The 23,193-nt window shown below is 40.3% G+C and overlaps 1 protein-coding gene, 1 long non-coding RNA gene and 1 other non-coding gene across 3 annotated transcripts; 2 read left to right on the plus strand and 1 right to left on the minus strand.

Moving 5' to 3' along the window:
* Window positions 1–1,301: 1,301 nt before the first annotated feature.
* Window positions 1,302–1,408, minus strand: LOC118482454. The gene has a single exon (XR_004868490.1). It is a non-coding gene; the product is annotated as a small nucleolar RNA R71 (small nucleolar RNA).
* A 13,157-nt stretch (window positions 1,409–14,565) lies between these two features.
* LOC118481949 lies at window positions 14,566–17,270 on the plus strand. Its single transcript, XR_004866401.1, has 4 exons — window positions 14,566–14,939; window positions 15,099–15,318; window positions 15,912–16,116; window positions 16,276–17,270. It is a non-coding gene; the product is annotated as an uncharacterized LOC118481949 (long non-coding RNA).
* A 3,709-nt stretch (window positions 17,271–20,979) lies between these two features.
* Window positions 20,980–23,034, plus strand: LOC110877862 (mavicyanin). The gene is made up of 2 exons (XM_022126088.2): window positions 20,980–21,205; window positions 22,495–23,034. Exons 1-2 carry the CDS (start codon window positions 21,043–21,045, stop codon window positions 22,878–22,880), a joined length of 549 nt encoding a protein of 182 aa, XP_021981780.1. The 5' UTR covers window positions 20,980–21,042; the 3' UTR covers window positions 22,881–23,034.
* The last annotated feature ends 159 nt before the right edge of the window (window positions 23,035–23,193 follow it).

The raw sequence follows: 23,193 nt of genomic DNA on the forward strand, positions 1-23,193 counted from the left end.
GCCTACTACAATAACTAAGATAATCTCTTAAACAAGTGCAAAAGTGCGAAAATAATCAAAGGTTATACTAACACACGTGTCGGATCCAAGTGATTCATCTTGTCTATCTGTTTTTATTTTATTTTATTTTTCAGCATTTAGTTAGTTTTTATTTTTCTTAGTTTAAAACATTTTTCTCACTTTTTGATTTGATTAGACGTTGAGGATAAACCGGTATTAAAAGCTCTTGTGTCCTTGGACGACCTCGGTATCTTACCAACACTATACTACGTCCACGATGGGTGCACTTGCCCATATGTGTGTTTAGTGTTAGTAAATATCGTGTTTTATAAATTTAAAACTTGGCTAAAAGTGTAAAAAGGGGCTTAAATATACATCTAAAATATAACACACTTCACGCACATCAAGTTTTTGGCGCCGTTGCCGGGGACACAAGGATTTTAAGAAAGTTAGGAATCAACGGCCTAATCATATTTTTATTTTTTTCTTTAATTTTTAGGATTTTTCATAGATTTTCAGCTTCTGCAGAGCTCAGCACGGGGCCGTGCCTGGTCGGACACGGGCCGTGCCCAGCATCGTTACTGGCAGTTTTTTTTGTTTTCCAAGTTACAGAAGGCTGACCACGGGGCCGTGCCGGTGCAACACGGGGCCGTGTCCAACTTTCAGTAACTGGGATCTGGAAAACAATCACTGAAATTCCGACCACGGGCCGTGTTCGCTCAACACGGGGCCGTGGTGAACCTTCTGACCAACATTCTTTTCTGTTTTTATTGCAAGACTTGGAACCCGACGCCAACCTCACGTAGTGTATGAGCTCCAGTTCCAATAAAGACATAAAAGAACCACTAGAAGAACCCGAACGCTTTCTCAGAAAAAGGTTAAAAGCCAAAAACCAAGAGAAGGTTTCGGGTGATCCACCTCCAATGGCACACCAACGTACCCTTATGGATTATCTACGACCCACCGTAGGTAATCTAGGCGCCGCTATCAATGCTCCGAATGTCGAAGCCAATAACTTCGAACTTCGGCCGCATTTGATACAAATGCTCCAAAACTCCGCAACCTTCCACGGGCTTGCGGACGAGGATCCCCATCTACATATAACTAATTTCCTGGAAATATGTGATACCTTTCGGATCAATGGAGCATCAAACGACGCCATCCGCCTCCGTATGTTTCCCTTCTCACTAAAAGACCGAGCGAAAGCTTGGCTCAACACCCTCCCAGCTGGATCGGTAAACACCTGGGATGAACTAGCCCAAAAATATCTATATAAGTATTTCCCTCCTGCTAAAACTGCTAAGTTAATGGCTGAAATTAATACATATTCACAAGAGGACGGGGAATCCTTATATGAAACTTGGGAAAGGTTCAAGGAGCTATTACGCAAGTGTCCCCATCACGGCCTCGCAATATGGCAACAAGTATCCACTTTCTATAATGGATTGTTGCCACACACTAGGCAGACACTTGATTCTAGCTCCGGGGGACTTTTAGGTAATCGACGCCCACACGAAATATATAATCAAATTGAGGAAATTGCTCAAACCAATTTTCAATGGCACACCCCCCGGGGAAATAAGTCTATCGCCCCGGGCGCCCATAAGGTCGATGAAAGCACTTCTTTACAAGCCCAAATCGAGGCCCTTTCTTCAAAGATAAAAAAATTGGAAATGACAAAAACAGTCTCGGTTATGGCTTGTGAAGGGTGTGGTGGGTCACATGAAAATTGGAGTTGCATGAAAGAAACAGACGATCAACAAGAAATGGTAAACTACATTGATAATAGACCTAGGCCGTCGGGTCCCCCAACGGGAACCTACAACCAAGGATGGCGAAACCACCCAAACCTTGGTTGGAGGGAACCCGGCAATAGTAGTAACCAACAAACCCAACGAACAAACTTTCAGCAACCAAGAAATGAGTCACAAAATTTCACTCAACAAAGTGGACGAGAAAGGCTCGAAGATACGATATCTCGCCTCGTCTCCGACACTGATAAGAAAAACTCGGAAAGATTTCTACAATTAGAATCAAATTTTAGAAATCAACAAGCTAGTATTCAAAACATAGAAAAACAATTAAATCAAATAGCTCAAAATTTTTCTGAGAGACCGCAAGGCGCATTACCTAGCAATACCGAAACAAACCCAAAAGCACAAGTTCACCTCATCACACTACGGAACCGCACCGTAGGGCCTGCAGAAGTGCTGCCACCAACGGAGGAAACAGTACCCACACCTCTGCAGGAAAAGGACTCCCCTCCGTCACCAGAGCCTACCAAGGCTCCTCGAGTTCCATACCCCGGTAGGTTAATTCGTCAAAAGACCAATGAGCAATTCGCTAAGTTCGAAAGTCTGTTAAAACAATTGCATGTCAATATTCCTTTTATCGAAGTCCTAACTCAAATGCCCAAGTACTCTAAATTCATGAGGGACTTCCTTACACATAAAAAGAAAATTGAAAACTTGCAATTAGTCAATTTAGGCGAAGAATGCTCTGCCCTCGTACTCAATAAACTTTCCCAAAAGAAAATCGATCCCGGAAGCTTCACGATTCCTTGCTCAATAGGGGAATCACCCGTTCGTAATGCCTTAGCCGACCTTGGGGCTAGCATTAACCTCATGCCCTCATCAATGTTCAAAAGACTCGGCTTAGGAACCACAAGCCCTACAAAAATGAGCATACAATTAGCCGATCGATCCGTCAAATTCCCACAAGGTGTCATCGTGAATGTCTTGGTAAAGGTAAGCAGATTCGTTTATCCAGCTGACTTTGTCATACTCGATATGGAGGAAGACACCGAGGTCCCCCTTATACTAGGGAGACCCTTCCTTGCCACCGCCCAAGCAGTGGTGGATATGAATGATGGGACACTCACCTTGAGGTACGGGGATGATGAAGTGAAGTTCGGGGTTGGGAAGAGAATAGAAGACGACGACCCGGTCAATTACATGAAGGTTATTGATTCAAGCTTGGATGCTGCTCTCCGACGGTGTAACATGGGACGCCAGACATCCCACTCATGAAAACATATAACCTCGCATTGGGTCTAGCCAAGGACCCTTATAAACGTGGCGCACCACGGAGGCATTCCGCGGAACTATCCTTAGTTTAGTTTAATCTTTTAGTTTTATTTTGCAGAATAAAACACACTCATGGTGGTAATGGATGAAAAAGGGAACGAGAAAAATGGACCCATGCACGAAGAACAGAGCAACCCGACACAAATCTCCATCACAGAAGGCTCAACACGGGCCGTGCCTAACCAACACGCCCCCGTGCTGAGCCCCCTGCAGAAAAACACCCAGTTCAGGTAACTGGACACGGGCCGTGTTCAGCGGACACGCCCCCGTGTCCAGGCTTCTGTTTTAATTCTTTAATTTTCGTTACTGGCACTTGACCACGGGGCCGTGCCCGGTCACCACGGGGCCGTGTCCAGGATGCCAGTAACATAAATCTTTGCTTTTTAACCTACTTTTACACATTCCAATCAACCAAAAACCTTATTTTTGGACACATTGAGGACAATGTGTAATTTAAGTGTGGGGGGGATGCTAAAACCTTGAATTTTGCAAATCCTAAATACAAGCCTTACACAAAACTCTATTGGAACCGCTAAACACCCCAAATTTTTTCAAAAACTTTTTCATTTTTTTTATCATTTACTTGTCTTAGTTTAAGTTGGGAATAACAAGTTCTAAAAAGGTTATATTTTTACAAATTTACAACCGATAGCGTCGTGATAACAAAGAACCAACATAAGAAAATTACGAAACGGCATAACAAGTCTAGTTAAAAATTCGATTATATATACTTGATCACATTAAAAACCCATTCCCACAAAAGTGAGTTTTGAGCCTTTATTGAGCATAAAGATACACATATTTAGACTAAATGCTCATTTTTCGTTTCTTGTGTGAATAGCCGCTTGGTTCTTACAACTCTAGAACTTGCCACGACGATACATTCCCGGTCCTTACCAACTTAAACCCAAGTAAGTAAGTGATGGAGGCATTAGGACTAACCATATTTTTCTTTCTAAACCATTATTTTTCCTTTTTTTTACCACCTACCCAAAATCCCCCTAGATAGCCCCTTTGAGCCTAAACCTTTCATTTCATTACCCCAAAACTCTTTTTACCCACCAAAAACCCTTTTTATTTTTACCCTTTATTTTAGTAACAAGCTCGGTTTTTCGTAAACTCGCCTTTTTATGTGAAAAAAAAATGATGATGAAGTCAAAAACAAACAAAAGCTATATAAAAGCTTGTTTGGAGAAATACTTCAAAATAAAAAAAATCACTAAAAACAAGGTATGTCACGAAAACCGACGCTTTTTACGATTTTCGCCATTTTACTAACCACTAATCCAAACCACCCACATTTAACCCAAGCCTAACCCTTCACCCCAAAAGTCCTCTTGATATTTACAAAGGTAAAAAGTTAAAAAGGAGGAGGATTGATTGCTTGGCAAGCCTATGGAAGGCGTAAGTTCCATGCCGCTCTCGAGTGATTCACTAAAAATTACACCTTCGGCCGAGTGTTGAGTGATCCCCCGTGAGGTATGTGAACTTGTATATAAATGGAATTTTAATAAGGCATGCTATGCCCGAATAAGTAATTTATCTTATGAAACGTTCAAAATAAATCATAACGAATAGGATTGTAAATAAATAAAAATAAAACTTACAAAGACCTTGGATTCCCGACACTCTAGGACAAGCTAAAAACTTTCTCTTCTACCTATTCCATTTGGGAGTGTAAGCCACATTTAAAGAGTTTTGCTTGAGGACAAGCAAAAGTTCAAGTGTGGGGGTATTTGATGTGTGTAAAATGCAACATATAAATCACATCAATTAAGGCATAAAACTAACCCTTTTTAGGTACTAATGTTGGAAAAAGAGTGTTTTTGTCTTCCTTTTGTATTTTCAGGATGAAATGAGCTCAAAATCACAAAAGAAGCAAAAAGACAACTAATTCTAGCATAAATACAAGAAAAGGAATAAAAGTAGACTGCCCGGATCCTCAACGGCACCTCCCAAGGCAAAGAAGAGAAAACAGAAGACTGAACACGCCCCGTGTCCAGCGAACACGGGGCCGTGCCCAAGAAGCAGCAGAAAAGACAAACCAGTAGAAGCTTCCATTGCCCACCACGGGGCCGTGTCCAGCGGACACGGGGGCGTGGTGAAAGTACAGCAGGCGCATTAATTGTAATTGCGAATTACAATTAATGAAGAGAGAGAATGTCAGACGGGCACGGGGGCGTGTCCAGCGGACACGGGGCCGTGCCCAGCCTTCTGTTCAGCCTATAAATAGGGGTGCTTGGTTTCATTCCATCTCATCCCTTGGCACACCACCTCTCTCACACTTCATCCACCACCCACCACCACCATAACACCATCATCCACCATCATCATCCATTGTCCATCATAGAGTGTGTGAGTCGTCTCGGGATCCAAGATTGATCGTAAGAGTTCTTGACAATCAAGGCCATGTTTGCCTAAGTCTCTTACATCACTTGGTGAAGACAAGTGTTTAGTATAATACTTTTTATTTTTAATCTTTTGCACTTTTTATTTGGTTTTGTATTAATGACTTTAATAACTAGTTACTTATGTTGAAGGTGATCTTTCCTTATCGTTTGTCCGTGGTGTCTTGGCGTTATTTTACTGTCTATATAAAATAAAAGATTTTCACCATTCATATCTCCACGGTCTATATGGAGGTATGTTGGCTACCTGGTCGGGAGTTAAGGGAACGGTTTGGTAAGGGTCTTGCCCTTGTTCAGCGTTTAGAGGTCCTGCTTGGGACCTGGGTCAAATTTAGTAGGATCTCCTTCAATACCCATAGGTATTGGATGGCGGGGATCCAAACTCTTTGACCCCCTCATAAGTTAACTACTATTAATACTATAACCCGGCTATTTAGGACTGTATCCCTGCTGACTCAGACTACTTAGCCGAGGGTAATGTCACCGCCGAAAGCGGGGCCTACCACAATTTGCATTAATAACTTAATTCATTATCTTTCAATAATCCGACCCTTCAGGATTGTATCCTTGCTGACTCAAACTACTGGGTTGAGGGTAACGTCGCCTTCAAAAGAGGGGCCTACTACAATAACTAAGATAATCTCTTAAACAAGTGCAAAAGTGCGAAAATAATCAAAGGTTATACTAACACACGTGTCGGATCCAAGTGATTCATCTTGTCTATCTGTTTTTATTTTATTTTATTTTTTAGCATTTAGTTAGTTTTTATTTTTCTTAGTTTAAAACATTTTTCTCACTTTTTGATTTGATTAGACGTTGAGGATAAACCGGTATTAAAAGCTCTTGTGTCCTTGGACGACCTCGGTATCTTACCAACACTATACTACGTCCACGATGGGTGCACTTGCCCATATGTGTGTTTAGTGTTAGTAAATATCGTGTTTTATAAATTTAAAACTTGGCTAAAAGTGTAAAAAGGGGCTTAAATATACATCTAAAATATAACACACTTCACGCACATCAACACCAAACAGTCCAACGACTATGCTGCCCTTTGCCCAAACATGTCTCGACCCATGTACCGGAGAATCGAATTGTACATCAAGGGTTTGGCTCCAGAAATTCGAAGCCATGTGACTGCAGCCAACCTCACTACCATTCAGCCGGTCGTTCGTCTTGCTCACAAACTCACTGATCAGGCCGTGGAACAGGGCAAGCTGCCCAAAAGGATCAGTGCTACTGCTGAAACTTCTAATGACAACAAGCGTAAGTGGGAAGGAAATCAAAGCAAGGATGCTAACCACACTCAGGCCCCAGCACAGCAAAGGAAAACTGAAAACAACAAGGGCACTCAACAACAGGGTGGCTATCGCGGGAACCACCCCAAGTGCAACAAGTGCAATCGACATCACAGTGGGCCTTGTGGGAAAAGTCAGTGTCAGCGATGTAACAAGATGGGGCATGAGGCCAAGGACTGTAGGAGCCCACGTCCCGCGGGGCAGAACCAGCAGCAGCAGCAGCATCATGGGAACGTCAAGGGATGTTTCCAGCGTGGAGCTGAGGGGCACTTTAAGAAGAATTGCCCTGAACTGAACCAGAACCGCAACACCAATCAGGGGGCTGGAAACAACAATCAAAACAACAATGCTGGGAATGGTGCAAGGGGAAGGGCTTTTGTGATTGGAGCTGGAGAAGCGAGGAATGACCCCAACGTCGTGGCGGGTAAGTTCCTACTTGATGCTCGTTATGTTTCTGTATTATTTGATTCTAGAGCCGATGCTAGTTATGTGTCCCTACGTATTAGTAAGAAGCTTAAGCGCTCGCCTTCGTTACTAAGTTCTAATCATATCGTCGAGCTAGCTAATGGTAGAAACATCGAGGCCTCACATGTGATCAAAGGCTGCAAACTAGTACTGTCTGGTCAGACCTATAGCATCGATCTTTTCCCTATTGCTCTTGGAAGCTTCGACGTCGTTATCGGTATGGATTGGTTATCCAAACATCGCGCGGAAATCCTCTGTCAAGAGAAAATGGTTCGCATTCCCCGTCGTTCTGGCAAACCCCTCATTGTACAAGGTGACAAAGGCGGAGAAGTCTCAGGCATTATCTCATTCTTGAAGGCCCAGAAGTGTTTACGAAAGGGGCACACCGCTATCTTAGCACTTGTCACCAAGACGCAGGAAAAGGAAAAGAGGATTGAAGATTTTCCAGTAGTGCGTGACTACCCCGAGATATTTCCTGAAGAACTACCTGGACTCCCTCCCCACCGTCAGGTTGAATTCCAAATCGAGCTAGCTCCCGGAGCAGCGCCCATAGCTCGTGCGCCATATCGACTAGCCCCCGCAGAACTGAAGAAACTCTCTACACAACTACAGGAACTATTGGATAAAGGATTTATCTGCCCTAGTTCATCGCCTTGGGGAGCACCGGTACTCTTTGTTAAGAAGAAGGATGGCACGTTCCGAATGTGCATCGACTATCGTGAGCTGAACAAAGTTACCATCAAGAATCGCTACCCGCTCCCGCGTATCGACGACCTATTCGATCAGTTGCAAGGATCGAGCTACTACTTTAAGATCGACCTACGATCGGGCTATCATCAGCTAAGAGTCCGTAATGAAGACATCTCCAAAACCGCATTCAGAACTCGTTATGGTCATTACGAATTCCTTGTCATGCCCTTTGGAATGACCAACGCGCCTGCGGTATTCATGGACCTCATGAACCGAGTGTGCAAGCCTTACCTCGACAAATTCGTGATTGTGTTTATCGACGACATCCTGATCTACTCAAAAAGTCAAGAAGAGCATGAACAGCACCTACGCCTTATCCTCGAGCTCCTTCGCAATGAGCAACTGTACGCCAAATTCTCGAAATGTGACTTCTGGCTTCGAGAAGTCCATTTCCTTGGGCACGTGGTTAACAAGGATGGAATTCACGTCGACCCAGCTAAGATCGACTCTATAAAGAATTGGCCTACCCCTAAGACTCCGACCGAAGTTCGCCAATTCTTGGGACTAGCAGGATACTATCGCAGATTTATCAAGGGATTCTCAAAGATCGCACAGCCTCTCACGGCTCTCACTCAGAAGGGTATGGTTTATAAATGGAAGGAAGCTCAGGAAACCGCATTTCAGAAGCTAAAAGATAACCTCTATAGTGCTCCTATCCTATCGTTACCTGAAGGTACCGACGATTTTGTGGTTTACTGCGATGCATCCATTCATGGGCTCAGTTGCGTGTTAATGCAACGTGAAAAAGTTATTGCCTACGCCTCTCGACAACTTAAGACTCACGAAAGGAACTACACTACACACGACTTGGAACTGGGAGCAGTGGTTTTTGCGCTTAAGATATGGAGACATTATCTGTACGGTACCAAGCGCACTATTTACACTGATCACAGGAGTCTCGAGCACATCTTCAAGCAGAAGGAATTAAACATGCGATAGCGTCGATGGGTCGAACTCTTAAATGACTATGAACGCGCAATTAAGTACCATCCGGGCAAGGCCAATGTAGTAGCAGACGCCCTCAGCCGAAAAGACACCACGCCCAAACGCGTGGGAGCACTACAACTTACCATCCAGTCTAACCTCCCTACTCAGATTCGAAATGCTCAGGTCGAAGCTCTGAAACCGGAAAACATCAGGGCTGAGTCCCTCCGAGGGTCGAGACAAGGATTAGAACAAAAAGAAGATGGCGCTTACTATGTGGCAGGGTGCATCTGGGTTCCACTCTATGGAGATCTACGTGAACTTGTGATGGACGAAGCCCATAAGTCCCGTTACTCAGTACATCCTGGTTCGGATAAGATGTACCACGACTTAAGGACCACCTATTGGTGGCCTGGCATGAAATCCCACATAGCAACATATGTCAGCAAATGTTTGACCTGCGCAAGGGTCAAGACTGAGTATCAGAAACCAGCAGGCCTACTCCAGCAACCAGAAATCCCGAAGTGGAAATGGGAACAAATTTCCATGGACTTCGTCACTGGCCTACCTAGATCCCAACGCGGGAATGATACTATTTGGGTGATAGTAGATCGACTGACCAAGTCGGCACACTTTTTGGCTATCAAGGAGACAGACAAGTTTTCTACCTTGGCAGAGGTTTACCTAAAGGAAGTAGTTTCGAGGCACGGGGTGCCAACTTCTGTTATTTCCGACCGAGACGCTCGTTTTACTTCGGAGTTGTGGCAAGCTATGCACAAATCCTTTGGCTCACGTTTGGACATGAGCACCCACAAACGGATGGGCAGTCTGAACGCACCATCCAAACCCTGGAAGACATGCTTAGAGCATGTGTGATCGATTTTGGCAAGAATTGGGAGAAGCATCTACCGCTAGTGGAGTTCTCCTATAATAACAGCTACCACACCAGCATTCAGGCAGCACCCTTCGAGGCATTGTACGGTCGTAAATGCGGATCACCTCTTTGTTGGGCGGAAGTTGGTGACAGCCAGGTCACAGGCCCAGAATTGGTAGTAGACACAACGGAGAAAATTGCCCAGATCAGACAACGCATGGCGGCAGCTCGTGACCGTCAGAAAAGCTACGCTGATAAGCATAGGAAACCGCTAGAATTCCAGGTCGGGGACCGGGTTCTACTTAAAGTCTCACCCTAGAAGGGTGTGGTTCGTTTCGGTAAACGGGGCAAGCTTAATCCGCGATATGTTGGACCATTCGAAATTACCGAGAAAATCGGTAAGGTTGCTTATAGATTGAATCTGCCTGAAGAGCTGAGTGCGGTGCACAATGTCTTTTACGTGTCTAATCTGAAGAAGTGTCTGTCAGATGAAACACTCATAATCCCCTTCAAGGAACTCACTATTGATGAACAGCTACACTTTACTGAGGAACCGATTGAGATCACGGATCGAGAGATCAAAATCCTCAAACGTAGCTAGATACCTCTCGTACGAGTTTGTTGGAACTCGCGACGTGGCCCAGAGTTTACCTGGGAGCGGGAAGACCAGATGAAGTGCAAGTATCCCCAGTTGTTCCCAAACGAAACCCCCAGCACTGAAGCTACAACCGAATTTCGGGACGAAATTCCAAATTAGCGGGGGATGATGTGACACCCCGTTGAAACACTCTTACACGCACTAGCTTGGCAGTGGCTGCTTTAACTTTCGGGACGAAAGTTCTTAAAACTTGGGGATAATGTGACACTCTAGGTTTTCCCGAACAAACATCTTGTAATATCATTTTGCATATATATTATTAAATGAAAATGTGACCTTCTTACATGCTACGTGTTGAATGTATGTATGTATATATATATATATATATATATATGTGTGTGTGTGTGTGTGTGTGTGTGTTTGTGCTAGTGAGTCGAGACCATGACTCGAGACCACTCGGTCTCGAGTGGGCCGTAGGGCCGTAACCGGTTGGGCCGAAAACCCTTAGCCTACTCGAAACCAAGTATAAAACCCCCAAACCTTCCCCACTTCCTTCATTTTTACACAAACACACACTCCTTTTCTCTCTCACTAAAAACCCCCAACAACACCACCTTCTCTCCGAATTCTCGGTTCAAGCTCGGATCTAACCGGCATCAACAAGAAATCTCGGTCAAGAAACTCGGTCAAGCTCATCATCATCATTCGGACACTTTACTTTCTCGGTTTCTTCCTTGATTCGGTGCCCTTTTCACAACCGGTTAGTATCCCCTCCATTATAGATGATAATGCATGACATAGGTATGTTTGATGAATGAATACATGTTCTATATAGTTAAATGTGTGTAGATGACTTTGATGACTAGTTAAATGTTAAGATTGTATGATAGGTAATTTGGAGATGAATGAATGAGTGTTATGCAAAACATATTCTTGTATGAAAATGTTGTTTAAAGATGGTATGCAAGATTGTTATAACAAATGTATATACATGATGGTGAACCGATGATTGTATGTAATTTATGTTGACTATTTGGTTTATGTTTGCTTTGAATGAATATGAAAACCCTAAAGATGAACATGTTGAATATGAGTTGAAGATTTAAAAAGGGCAAGGTTTGATCCATATTAATTAATTGTTAGTTTAGGAAACTTGTTAGTTAACCCTCATTGGTTATTTCCTAAAATGGGCCTGATGCATAGTACAAATTGGCCTGATATATCAGAATCAGCACGTGAACAAGTCGAGACCAGCATTGCGACTCGAAACCTTGAAGCTACAACTCGAGACCGCAACAGTTGCGACTCGAGACCACAGCGTGACAACTCGAAACCGCAACGGTTGCGACTCGAGACCTCATCGTGACAACTCGAGACAAGACTCAGAACCTCTGAGGTTGCGAGTCAAGCCTGCACCACTCGAAACCAGCCAGTACAACTCGAGACCTCTTGGTGCGACTCGAGACCGCAAGTTCTCGAGTCGAGACCCCCTTGTCTCGACTGGGCTGCTCACTTAGTTATTGGGCCATAACTTGATTTTGTTTGGGCCGCCTGATTATTTGGACTATGTGCTTTGCTGGACTAATTGTCAACTGTGTGAATCTTTAGGGCCGGCCCAATAACTTATATGTTAAACTGCATGTATTGTGTTAGAATCTTGTAAGATATACGTGATTACTTGTACACCAAACCTGACCTATACTGGTAACCATGTTAGGACGTGGTGACCAGCGTGTTTGACAAGTAACCTAATCTGCCGAGCAACCCAAGGTGAGTTCACACACTAAAAGCATGCGTCCCAAGGAGGGACACGGACAAACTGCCAACTTGGGAAAAATACTTTGAGCTACTATTTCCGGGGGAAATCCGAATGGGTATTTACTATCTCCGGGGGAGATACGTTTGGATATTATTTATAAATCACAACTAGCCAAGCTAAACAAAACTCTATCACCTTAAGTCCCTGCTTACAGTACCGATTAATCGCCGGGGGCGAACGGGTTATTAGTTGATAGCGCTATTAGGTTTGACAACCTCACACCGTGACCGGGGGAGATCGGGCGTGAACTAGTAGACCTTGCATCTTGGTCAATGACGATAGACATTGACTCGGGGCACAACAACTTTCCGTCAACAGTTTCGGTATCTACAGTTTAGTGAGCTTACAGATGGGGTAGCTCCCCACAAAGTGATTATAAATGCTTTATCTAAACAACTTATGTTTTCGAAAACTAAAACTGGACAACTAGTGAACTCGCTCAACATTATGTTTTTTTTTTTTGAACGGCAAATTTGGATCACTGACGGACCACTGGAGTATCATCGTGCCACCAGCAGAACCACCCGACCATATCCATCTCCACTAGGCAATAATGCCTATACACCAATTCAGGAGGAAACCCAATAAATCTGGGAAAACCCCCTTTGTGGGAATCGAACCCATGACCTAATGGTCATAAGCCTTATCCCACCCCAATACCACTAGGCTATAATGCCATGGGTCGCTCAACATTATGTTGACTCCCTACTGCATGCTTTGCAGGTACCCAGTGACTCAGGAGCTTGCGACTTGGGGATGTGAAGTGGTCGTCTAACCCGCGTGTTGGGTTCTAAATAACATGGACCATGAACTTTGTTTTGAAACTAATTGTCTATGCTTCCGCTACTTATGTTACTATTAAACTTAACTCTTTTGAACTTTGATTATGATATTTGCCAACCGTGTGGTTGGTGAGTATTACTTATGTTAATTAATTAAATTGTTCAGTATAATTGGTGGCTGGATCCTGGTCAGTCACGCCCCCAAGCGGTGGTGTTCCGCATGTGGATTTTAGGGGTGTGACATGGAAGTTGAGGATAAAGTCAATAAGATTTTACTCAATGAAATGGACAATATCCTCACTTAAGGATTTTGTCCATTACATTGAGCGAAACCTTATCGAAAACCAAAATAAATTTCAAATAAAAGTTTGGTTTAGAGGATATTTGATGTTTGGGTTTTTTGGCGTTTCTAAAACGAATGGTATATATTAAATATGGCGTTTGGGTTTTTGTGTGTTTTAATGGAAGGTCTGAGATGTTGTATATATAGGATGTTTTTTGGCGGTTTTTTTAGGCGGGATTTTATTATAATTAATTTTGGCGTTTTATATCTAATGGCATTTTTTAGATTATGATGGTGTGTGCTATTGTGGGTTAAGGTGGTAATTTAATGGCGTTTATTTCATGTGATGGCGTTTTGTGTAGAGAAGTCAAAAGACGTTTTTACCCTTAATGAAGCGTGCCACAGCAATAAAAGTTATGTTATTTACGAAAACACCACCGCCTCATCTAGTCCATAGATTGTTTTGATCGGACGATCCATAACCGTTCTCTCCGTTCTCACACTTTTGACCGTTTTCTCTAAATGCTGGCCCTATATATATATATAGGGTAAGGTTCATTTGAGAACCACCGTTATTGCGAGAACCGCGAGAACCAATGTGAACACAAAAAAAAAATCTAAATAAAATCAAAAAAGCACTCAAAAAATTTTTTTTTAATATTTTTTAACAAAAATCGCTATATTTAGTTACCAAAAAAAACTTTTTTTTTTTGAGTAACAGTTATCCATGCACATATGCATATGTATCATTACTTCGACAAATTCCGTAATACGTTATCAGTAATAGACAATTGCACTTAATTTAATACCATCCGTAATACACTACTTTTTAGATTACCAATATTCAAAATGCACATGTGCATCATTAGGTATATAACCATGATGTAACATGTGCATGGATAAGTGTGACTCAAATTTTTTTTTATTTTGAAATTTTTTTATTATAAACGAAATATAGCGATTTTTCCAAAAAAAAATAGTAAAAAAAAATAAAAAAATTTTTGGGTGTTTTTCATATTTTTTTAGGTATTACTGTTTTTATTCACACTGGTTCTCGCGGTTCTCGCAATAAAGGATGGTTCCTAACGGATCCTTCTCCTATATATATATAAGTGTTCAAAGCTTATTATATAACTCTTCAAAGCACGCCAACTTTTCAACAAGGTATTAATGTACTGGATGCCGCGTGGAGCTTGAACCGGATAATGTTGACCCGTTTTTTCCCTTCCGGGTCCAATATAATCTTTCTTTCTCGAAACCCTACTCATTCATTCAGCCGCCCCCAGTCCCATCTCCCTACTTTCTCTCTCAAATGAGATCTAGGGTTTCTACATGCGATTCAAGACCTGGCTTTCACTTCTTTCTCTCTCAAACGAGATCTAGGGTTTCTACATGTGATACAAGATCTGGCTTTCCCAGTTCGGTTCGACACTTTCATGGAACCAAAAACTCCGATCCGAGCGTTGCAGATCTACAAGTAACCCTACCCCCAACCACCAATCTCTCCGGCGTCCTCCCCTCCTACGGCCGAACACGAGTTATCACCTACTCAACAGGATTTCTCATTCTAGCAACTTTCCAGCTTTTGTATGGATATAGTCAACAGTTGTTAGAAATTAAAGCAGCATTTGTGGGGTTTTTTTTTGTTATTTGTAAGGGATTTTCTTTCATAATCATCATATAATTTGTTTTATGATATTTGTTTGTGTTTAGAGTGTGTGTCTATTTGTATTTAATATATTTTTTTGGGTTTTTTATCTAAACTTGTATTTTAGATGATCTTACAATAGTTGTATATTATATGGTGACAGAAAAAACAAAATGAAGCGTTCAGAAAAGCAAGCATCAGAGGCACTGCCACCACCACCGCTGGTGATTCCACCAGGTGTTGTTCCTGCTAAAGTCCATGGCGCGAACCGCACACTAATGGCTATACGCGGGTCAGGCACCAGAGGCCAGAAGATCCCACTGTTGGCTAACCACTTTAATGTCAAACTGAGCAGCACCAGTGACCACTTCTATCAATACAGTGTATATCTTCTGCTCTTATATATAGTTATATGCTACTATTTTACCACCAACTGTTATATAACAAACTCAAACTAATATGTTCTTGTTTCACATCAAGTGTAATGCAATATATTACTGTGAAAATGAGACAATGTTGCCAACTTGTGATATATTATAATAAGCACATTTTGAAAGATTGACTAATTTTGACCATTTAGGAAATTATTAATTAAGATGACCAAAATGGATATTATTGTGAATTGTTTTATATACATATGCATTTTTTGTTGTAAAATTGTAATATTAAAATATTAATATGAAAAAGAAGTCTGGTTAAACGGGTGGTGTTTGTGTCAGCCCAAAAAGCTTCTTGTCGTGTGTTTTGGTTCACGTCTCACACAAATTTGTGGTTGATATGTGTGACACAATTTTTTTGGTTTGTGTTGGGTTAGACTGGCCAACCCGCGAAAACAACCCACCCTTTTAGCACTTCTATTTGGAACACATGCAATTCATCCCAAATTAGAGTGTCAATTAAATTATCAGTGATTTTTGTGATATCTATATCAAACTTGTTGGTAAAAGATAGTTGACAACTTTGTATAATGATTCAGGTGGCTTTATTCCATGAGACGGAACTCCTATTAAGGCAAAAGGTGTAGGCAGAAGAGTACTCGACATGCTCTATAAGTTATATAAATCAGAGATGGGTGGTAAAGGGTTTGCATACGATGGTGAAAAAACTCTCTTTACTGTGGACCCATTGCCAGGAACTAAGCTTGAGTTTCCTGTGCTGTTGGAGAATCTGTCATCAAACAGGTATACAATGTTTAGTTAATTCCTGTAAGAATCTTGCTGATAAAAGATAATGACCATGGGTTGTTTGTATAGAACTGTACGCGTTCAGTATATCTTCGTTCAAATAAGTTCTTACAATCACAACTACTTTTAACACTAAGTTGCTGTTTGTTTTTTCAGAGGTAAAACGTCTGCAGTCTGCGGACCAAATCTGCAGACATCTGTTGCAGAAGAGATGGACCAAATATCTGCAATCTGCGGGAAGAAGACTGTTTGTTTTTTAACACCACACCAACACCCCTTATCTCTTTCTATTCTCAGATCCCTTTCTCCAATTCTCTTTCTCACTTCTCAGACAACCACCACCACCACCACCACCTAACACTCACCACCACCATCTCACTTCTACCTCCTCCACCGAACACCCACTGCCACCACCATCTTACTTCCAACACCGGAAACCCACCAACACCATAACACCACTTTACTCTATTTTGAAATCACAGATTTCTCTTTTTCTCTCTCTTCCTATCAAGATTCAAGCATAGACAATTCTGGTGACGGTGTTGGTTTAGACGATGATGACGACCAGACGATAACGGTGATGGTGTTGGTCGACGACGACGCTGACGGTGGGTTTCCGACGGGTTCGACGGTGTTAACTTTGTTCACAATAACCTTAAGTAAGTCAGATCTTCACACATTCACGATGGTTTGATGAGAAATTAGTTGAACTTGTTCAGTTAGTTGGTGAAGGAGAAGGAGAAGTGCCGGTCACCGACTTTGATCGGAGTCTGTCGACTCGTGAATGTGTGAAGATTTGAATACAGTGGCCCATCACTAATTGGGTTGTCTTATTGTTTCCAAGTTTTCTTCTTCACCACCAATTTAGGTATAACTTTGTTCTCATTTTTACAGTTTCAATTTTTTTGCATTTTGTTTGATTTGGAGGGTGACCAGTTGGTGGAGGAGATGGGGTGGAGGAGAAGGGGTGAAGACATTGAACCATGTCTGCACCAAACAGAGGTCTTGCAGACGTTTTTTAGTGAAAGGTCTTCGAAAAACAAACAGTCTTCAGACCCAAAGGTCTGCGCGTGGTCTGCGCGGCGCAGACATAAGAGGTCAGGAAGCACTTCTTGTAAAAAACAAACAACACCTAATTGTATTATGAGGAATACCCGATAAGCACAATGAACTATCTACCAAGTTGCTATCACATAAGATGCACCGATAGACTCTTCCTTAACAATAACTTATAGAATGTCTTTGTATTCATTCAGCTTAATGACTTTCAGTCTTTGGATAGTTTCAGTATCGTTTAAACTTGTGAACTCTTGATAATAAACCATGCGAACATGTTTATACACATAACATCTTCACATGTCTTTGGGCTAGGCTATTGGCTTGGGTCATGGGCTTTTGAACGAACTTAATATAAGTTCGGTCTAAGCCATATCTTCGTTCAACTAAGTTCTTACAATCACAACTACTTTTTACACTAACTCTATTATGATGAATGTTTGATGAACGCAATGACCTATCTACTAAGTTGTTGTCACACAAGATGCACCAGCAAATCATTGCCGGGCAAAACCTTCGACAAAGAAAGAATCACAAACTAATTGTATGTATCCTTTTTCTAAATTGTATGCATTTTTAAAAGTATAGCTTTAAATACACACTTGTTTGTGTAGCGTATATTAAACTAGCCAACCACAACCACCACCTTCACAACCATGGCCACAACTGCCACCATTACAACCACATCCACAACCACCGCCATCACAACTGCAAACACCATAACCAACCGTACCACGCCACCACCACCATCATATAATAAAACCGATCGACTCAGGGCCTAACAAATCATCATCGTCGGAATTCTTACTCACTGCTATAGTCAGCAAAGTATGGTTTGGTGCTGCCACGGCTACAACCGGAGATGTCATGCCAAGAATTAGGCGACCATCATCGCCGACTAAAACCTTTAAGGAAGAAAGAATAACAAACCCACACCGACACCGGTAGTGATGGATAACCAAACTAGGTGTAGGTTTTTTAAAATCGAATGTGATACAAACCGCTAAAGCCAAGAGTACAACCACTAGATGCACAACACAGTACTCTCATATGAATCCAAGTTCACATCATCGAGACACACTATGAGCTTCCAAATCATATCGCAGCTTAGATAATTCCAGTATTAACATCGAAGTATTTAATCCTAGATAACAACTGGGATAGCTCTTAGATGAGCCTAGGGTCATCATCATTGATACAACAATCATATAAAACCTCTCAGATGAACGTATGTTCACCATCATCGAATTAACAACAAAAAGAATGTAACAAAAAAATGGCAAAACCTAAATGTTGAAAGAGGTACAACACCATGAAGCACAATTTCTAAGCATGAGGTACAACACGATGAAGCACAAACCAAGACACCATGAAGATGGTGTAAAGATGGTGTTTATTTAGTGATACCGACAAAGGCAACATCACCTCAATACCATGATGCACAAACTACGACATTGGCACCAAAACCGGCGGTAGACAGTAAAGATGGTCGTGATTTTTTGGCCCTAATACCGATAACGACACCATCATCGTCACGGGAGTCACACGGCACGAACACCGGTAGTAGACGATGTAACGATGGCTAGGATTTGTCGACACCAATACCGACATCATCACCGAAGATTTTTTTTAGAGAGATAAAAGAAAACAATAGAGAGAATCTATTCCTTGTGAGATATATGTGTATGTGTTTTTAAACCCAAAAACAAGTACAACCTAGCAAAGCCAAGAATACAAACACTCATGTACAACACACTTTAAAATTATAAGATACAATATTGTGAAACACAATCAACATGAAAATTGATACTATAAAAATATATTTGTTCAAATAGTTTTATGCAAGTGGGTGTTAATATTTATACACCTCTCCCATTTATCTCTCTCTATATATAGAGAGAGAAGTTAAATAGAGGTGAAAAGGTTATGTGAATAAGAATAAAAATTTAAAGATGTAAAAATAAAATAAGCCATTGTTTCTCTCAACTTTATATCTTTAAAAATTTATGTATTAAATAACTTGTACGTGATTAGTGCGGTTTATAGTATTATTTTAACAAGGATACAACGAAAAAGTTGGTAAATTATATTTATAATGACCTATAATCTCTAGTGTTAAAAATATATTATCCGTTAAGTAATAAACAGAAAAGTGAAATGATGCACCTACACCTTGAACAATATGTGGAAAAACACAATGAAAAACATCGTTAGTTGGAAAGCAACCTTTATCTATGTTGCTTGTCACATCCCTACCAACAAAATTGACACATGTAGGGTTGAGATTTTAAAATTAACACATCTTATTTGAGACTCGTAAAAAATATTTTGTACCATTTATTTTTTTTATGTAATTTTATTTTCTAGTCGCCCATTTTTCAGTTTTTTTCTTTCAATTTTAAACACGTATCTATACATACATATGTACATTAGAAAAAAAAAAACATATTTAAAATCATAATCTTACTTTTTTATATATATAATTATCTATACACATTTATACATATATATATACACATTATTAAACGTATGTGTACAATACTTATTTTTCAATTTTAAACACGTATGAGAAGCTTGAGAACAATTCCGGACCACATATTTTGGTTAGTGTTCGACGAGTCGGTTCTAATACCACTGGAATGAGCCCAATCAGAGTTTGTTTGACCGGATTTCCTACACTACTTAGGTTAAGGATATATATATAATATATACATATATATTTTTCATAATATACACATATGTGTAGTTTAAAATTTTACTATATACTTATGTTTCTATTTCAAAACTGACAATATATATATATATATATATATATATATATATATATATATATATATATATATATATAATGTAAGTATCTATAGAAAACCCACTTTAATTTAGAAAACCCGGGAAACTCAAAGCTCCCGATGTTTTTTTCTTTTGAAAAAATTTACACATGTTAAATACATGTTTTTAAGGGTTTTGGGAAAAAAAAAAATCAAAAAAGTGCCGAGTAGATATTTTTTAAAAAAATAAACAAGTTTTGGTGTAACACATGTTACAAATATGTCAGATGAATGTAACATGTGTTACACCAAAACTTGTTTATTTTTTAAAAAAATATCTACTCGGCGCTTTTTTGATTTTTTTTTTGCCCAAAACCCTTAAAAACATGCATATAACATGTGTAAATTTTTTCAAAACAAAAAAACATCGGGAACTTTGAGTTTCCCGGGTTTTCTAAATTAAAGTGGGTTTTCTATACATTCTTCCTATATATATATATATATATATATATATATATATATATATGTATTTATGTATGTATGTATGTATGTATGCGAAAAAAAACCTCTTAAAAATGTGCGATTAAAAATAAAAAAAAATATCACGAGTTGTGAGAACCATAAGAACTCCTACTTACCGCGTGAGTTAAGTCACCATTTTTTGCATAAACGTACATGAAAAATGGTATAAACACATCTGTAAAAAAGAAAAATTGGTCGAGTCGGTACTTATGCCTGATGTAAAATTTGTTTACGGCAATATAAATTTCTTTACTTCACCAATAAAATGTTTTTACATCCGCTGTAAATTCTTGCATGCGACATTTTTTTATTTTTTATTTTTTAGCAATAACAAGTGATTTTTTTAAAATTTTTTATTTTCTGAAAAAACTTAGTTTTCATGGTTCTCATAAGATAAAGTGATTCTCATTTCTTTTATCCCTATAGGGGGATCATATAGAAGTCATAAGTATTCAATAAAGTATAGTCTCCACTTACTAACCTCTTACCCCTATAAAACCAGAACTCTTGCCATAACTATTTGCATCAATTAAGATCTCATTCCCTCCCCCCACAAATACATACCAAAACCCACACAATGAGAATATACCCGATTGGGTTTGTGTTGTTGGTATTGGTTACTTGTGGCATATCATGTTTAGCCATAGATTATACCGTTGGAGACTCTGCTGGATGGTCACTTAGCGTTGATTATAGCACTTGGGCTTCAGGCAAAAAGTTCAATGTTAGAGATAGCCTTGGTAACATTAAAATGTTTTTGTTTCTCTTTTTTCTTTCACATAATGTACAATAAACCAGTGGCGGATCTAGGATTCACGCCAAGCCGTAACGTTTTATAAATAAGCCGTAACGAAATCGAAAAAACATCAAATTTTTCCAAAATTTACACTAAAAACGTCAAATTTTTCCGAGCCAAGCCGTAGCGGAGGCTACCCCCCGGTATACACTATGTCCGCCCCTGCAATAAACTGTCGGTTGTAAACGAGATGAGTCGAGCTAAGTTAGGCTCAAACTCAGCTAGTTTATAAACCGAGCTAACTTGGGATGAATAGTTTATTTTCACAAGTTTTAAAAATAGTAATTTTAGATTTCGCATATATAACCTCCCCCATGCTAAAAAAAATTACAAAAACCTCCCCCATGCTAAAAAAATTACAAAACAAGCTGAGTTTAGCTGGGTTGTTTAAAAAAAGTAATTAATTGGGTTATAAATTAAATTAATTTAGGGGTGCAAACGAGCCGAGCCTTATCGAGCACGAACCAAGCTTGAGCCTAAAATAAAGCTCGTTTGTTTATCGAGCTCGAGCTTGAGCCTCGCATGTGAAGCTCTTTAGACTCGTCGAGCCTTATCGACCCTTAGTGTAAACGAGCCAAGTCTAGCCGAGCTTATTTAAACTTGTTTACAAGACAACCTCGAACTTAAAAATAAGTTTATATAGTAAACGAGCCCTAGCCCAAGCTTCACTTATCAAGCTCGCGAGCCTAAAAAGTCTATTATTTATATTATTTTTATTTAATATATTAACTAATAGATAATAAACGAGCCGAGCTCGAGCTTGAAAAAATACAAACGAGCCGAGCTCGACTCGGCTCGTTTGCATCCCTTATAATTTTTATCTATCGATCAATCTATACATACACATTAAAATTTGGGCTTTAATTTAAATGGGCCTAGTGGCATCTTAGGTTCGATTCTAACAATGGGGTTTTTCCCTGATTTATTGGGTTTCCTCCTAAATTGCTGTTAGTTATTATAGCCTAGCGGAGATGGATATGATCTGGTGATTCCGCTGATGGCACGATAATACTTTAGTGGTCCATCAATGATCCATATTTTCTGTTCAAAAAATGAAAAATTTAAAACGGGCCAACTAGCTTAACGAGCTGAGCTTACCTTACCTTTTCCGGCGTTACGCTTGTTTACAAACCGGCAGTTCATGATCTTTTCGAGCTACACTCGAGCTTTTTCCCTTCTCAACAACACTTAATTGTCATATGTTAATTATTATTTATTTATGGCTTTGACTAGTGTTTAACTATGGAAGTAGTCACACGGTAGCTGAAGTGAGCGCAGACGACTATGATAAATGCAACGTCGCAAACTCCATAATGTCGTACTCCTCCAGCCCCACCACAGTCACTCTAAACAAAACAGGTACACACTACTTCGTTTGTGGTGTGGTTGGACACTGCAGTGGTGGGATGAAGGTGGCGGTTCCGGTGACCGGAGACGGTGGTAGTGGTGGTGCCACCCCAGCTCCATCTGGGCCAGATGGTTCTTCCTCCGCCAAGCCTACTCCTACACCATCAAGCGGCACGGGAAAGGTTCCGGCATCATCGTCAACCATTTCTCCGGTTGTAATCGTTTGGTTGATTAGTTTGGTTTCTTTAGTGCTTATGTTTGTTCTTGCTTGAGTTCCCTTGCCAGGAAAGAGGCAGTGCCATTAATTTCTCTCTCCGTTGTGTTCCGATTTTTATTTATGTAATTGAATTGATCAGTAAATAATGTGTTATATCTGATGTGTTTTGCTATTCAAAAGGGGTAGCGGAGCAGTTTGTTGTCTGTTTACCAACTATCTTAATACAAATTCATAATACAGTATTTTAAAAAAAAAAAAATATTTATGTTGGTTTTTGTTAATTGAACTAGCGGGATTTGTGGTGCTCTACTATGATAATTTATATTAGCGGTATACAAAGACACGTGTTTACATCTATTCTGAAACAT

The sequence above is a fragment of the Helianthus annuus genome, chromosome 9, assembly GCF_002127325.2.
Source record: "Helianthus annuus cultivar XRQ/B chromosome 9, HanXRQr2.0-SUNRISE, whole genome shotgun sequence".
Classification (NCBI taxonomy): Eukaryota; Viridiplantae; Streptophyta; class Magnoliopsida; order Asterales; family Asteraceae; genus Helianthus; species Helianthus annuus.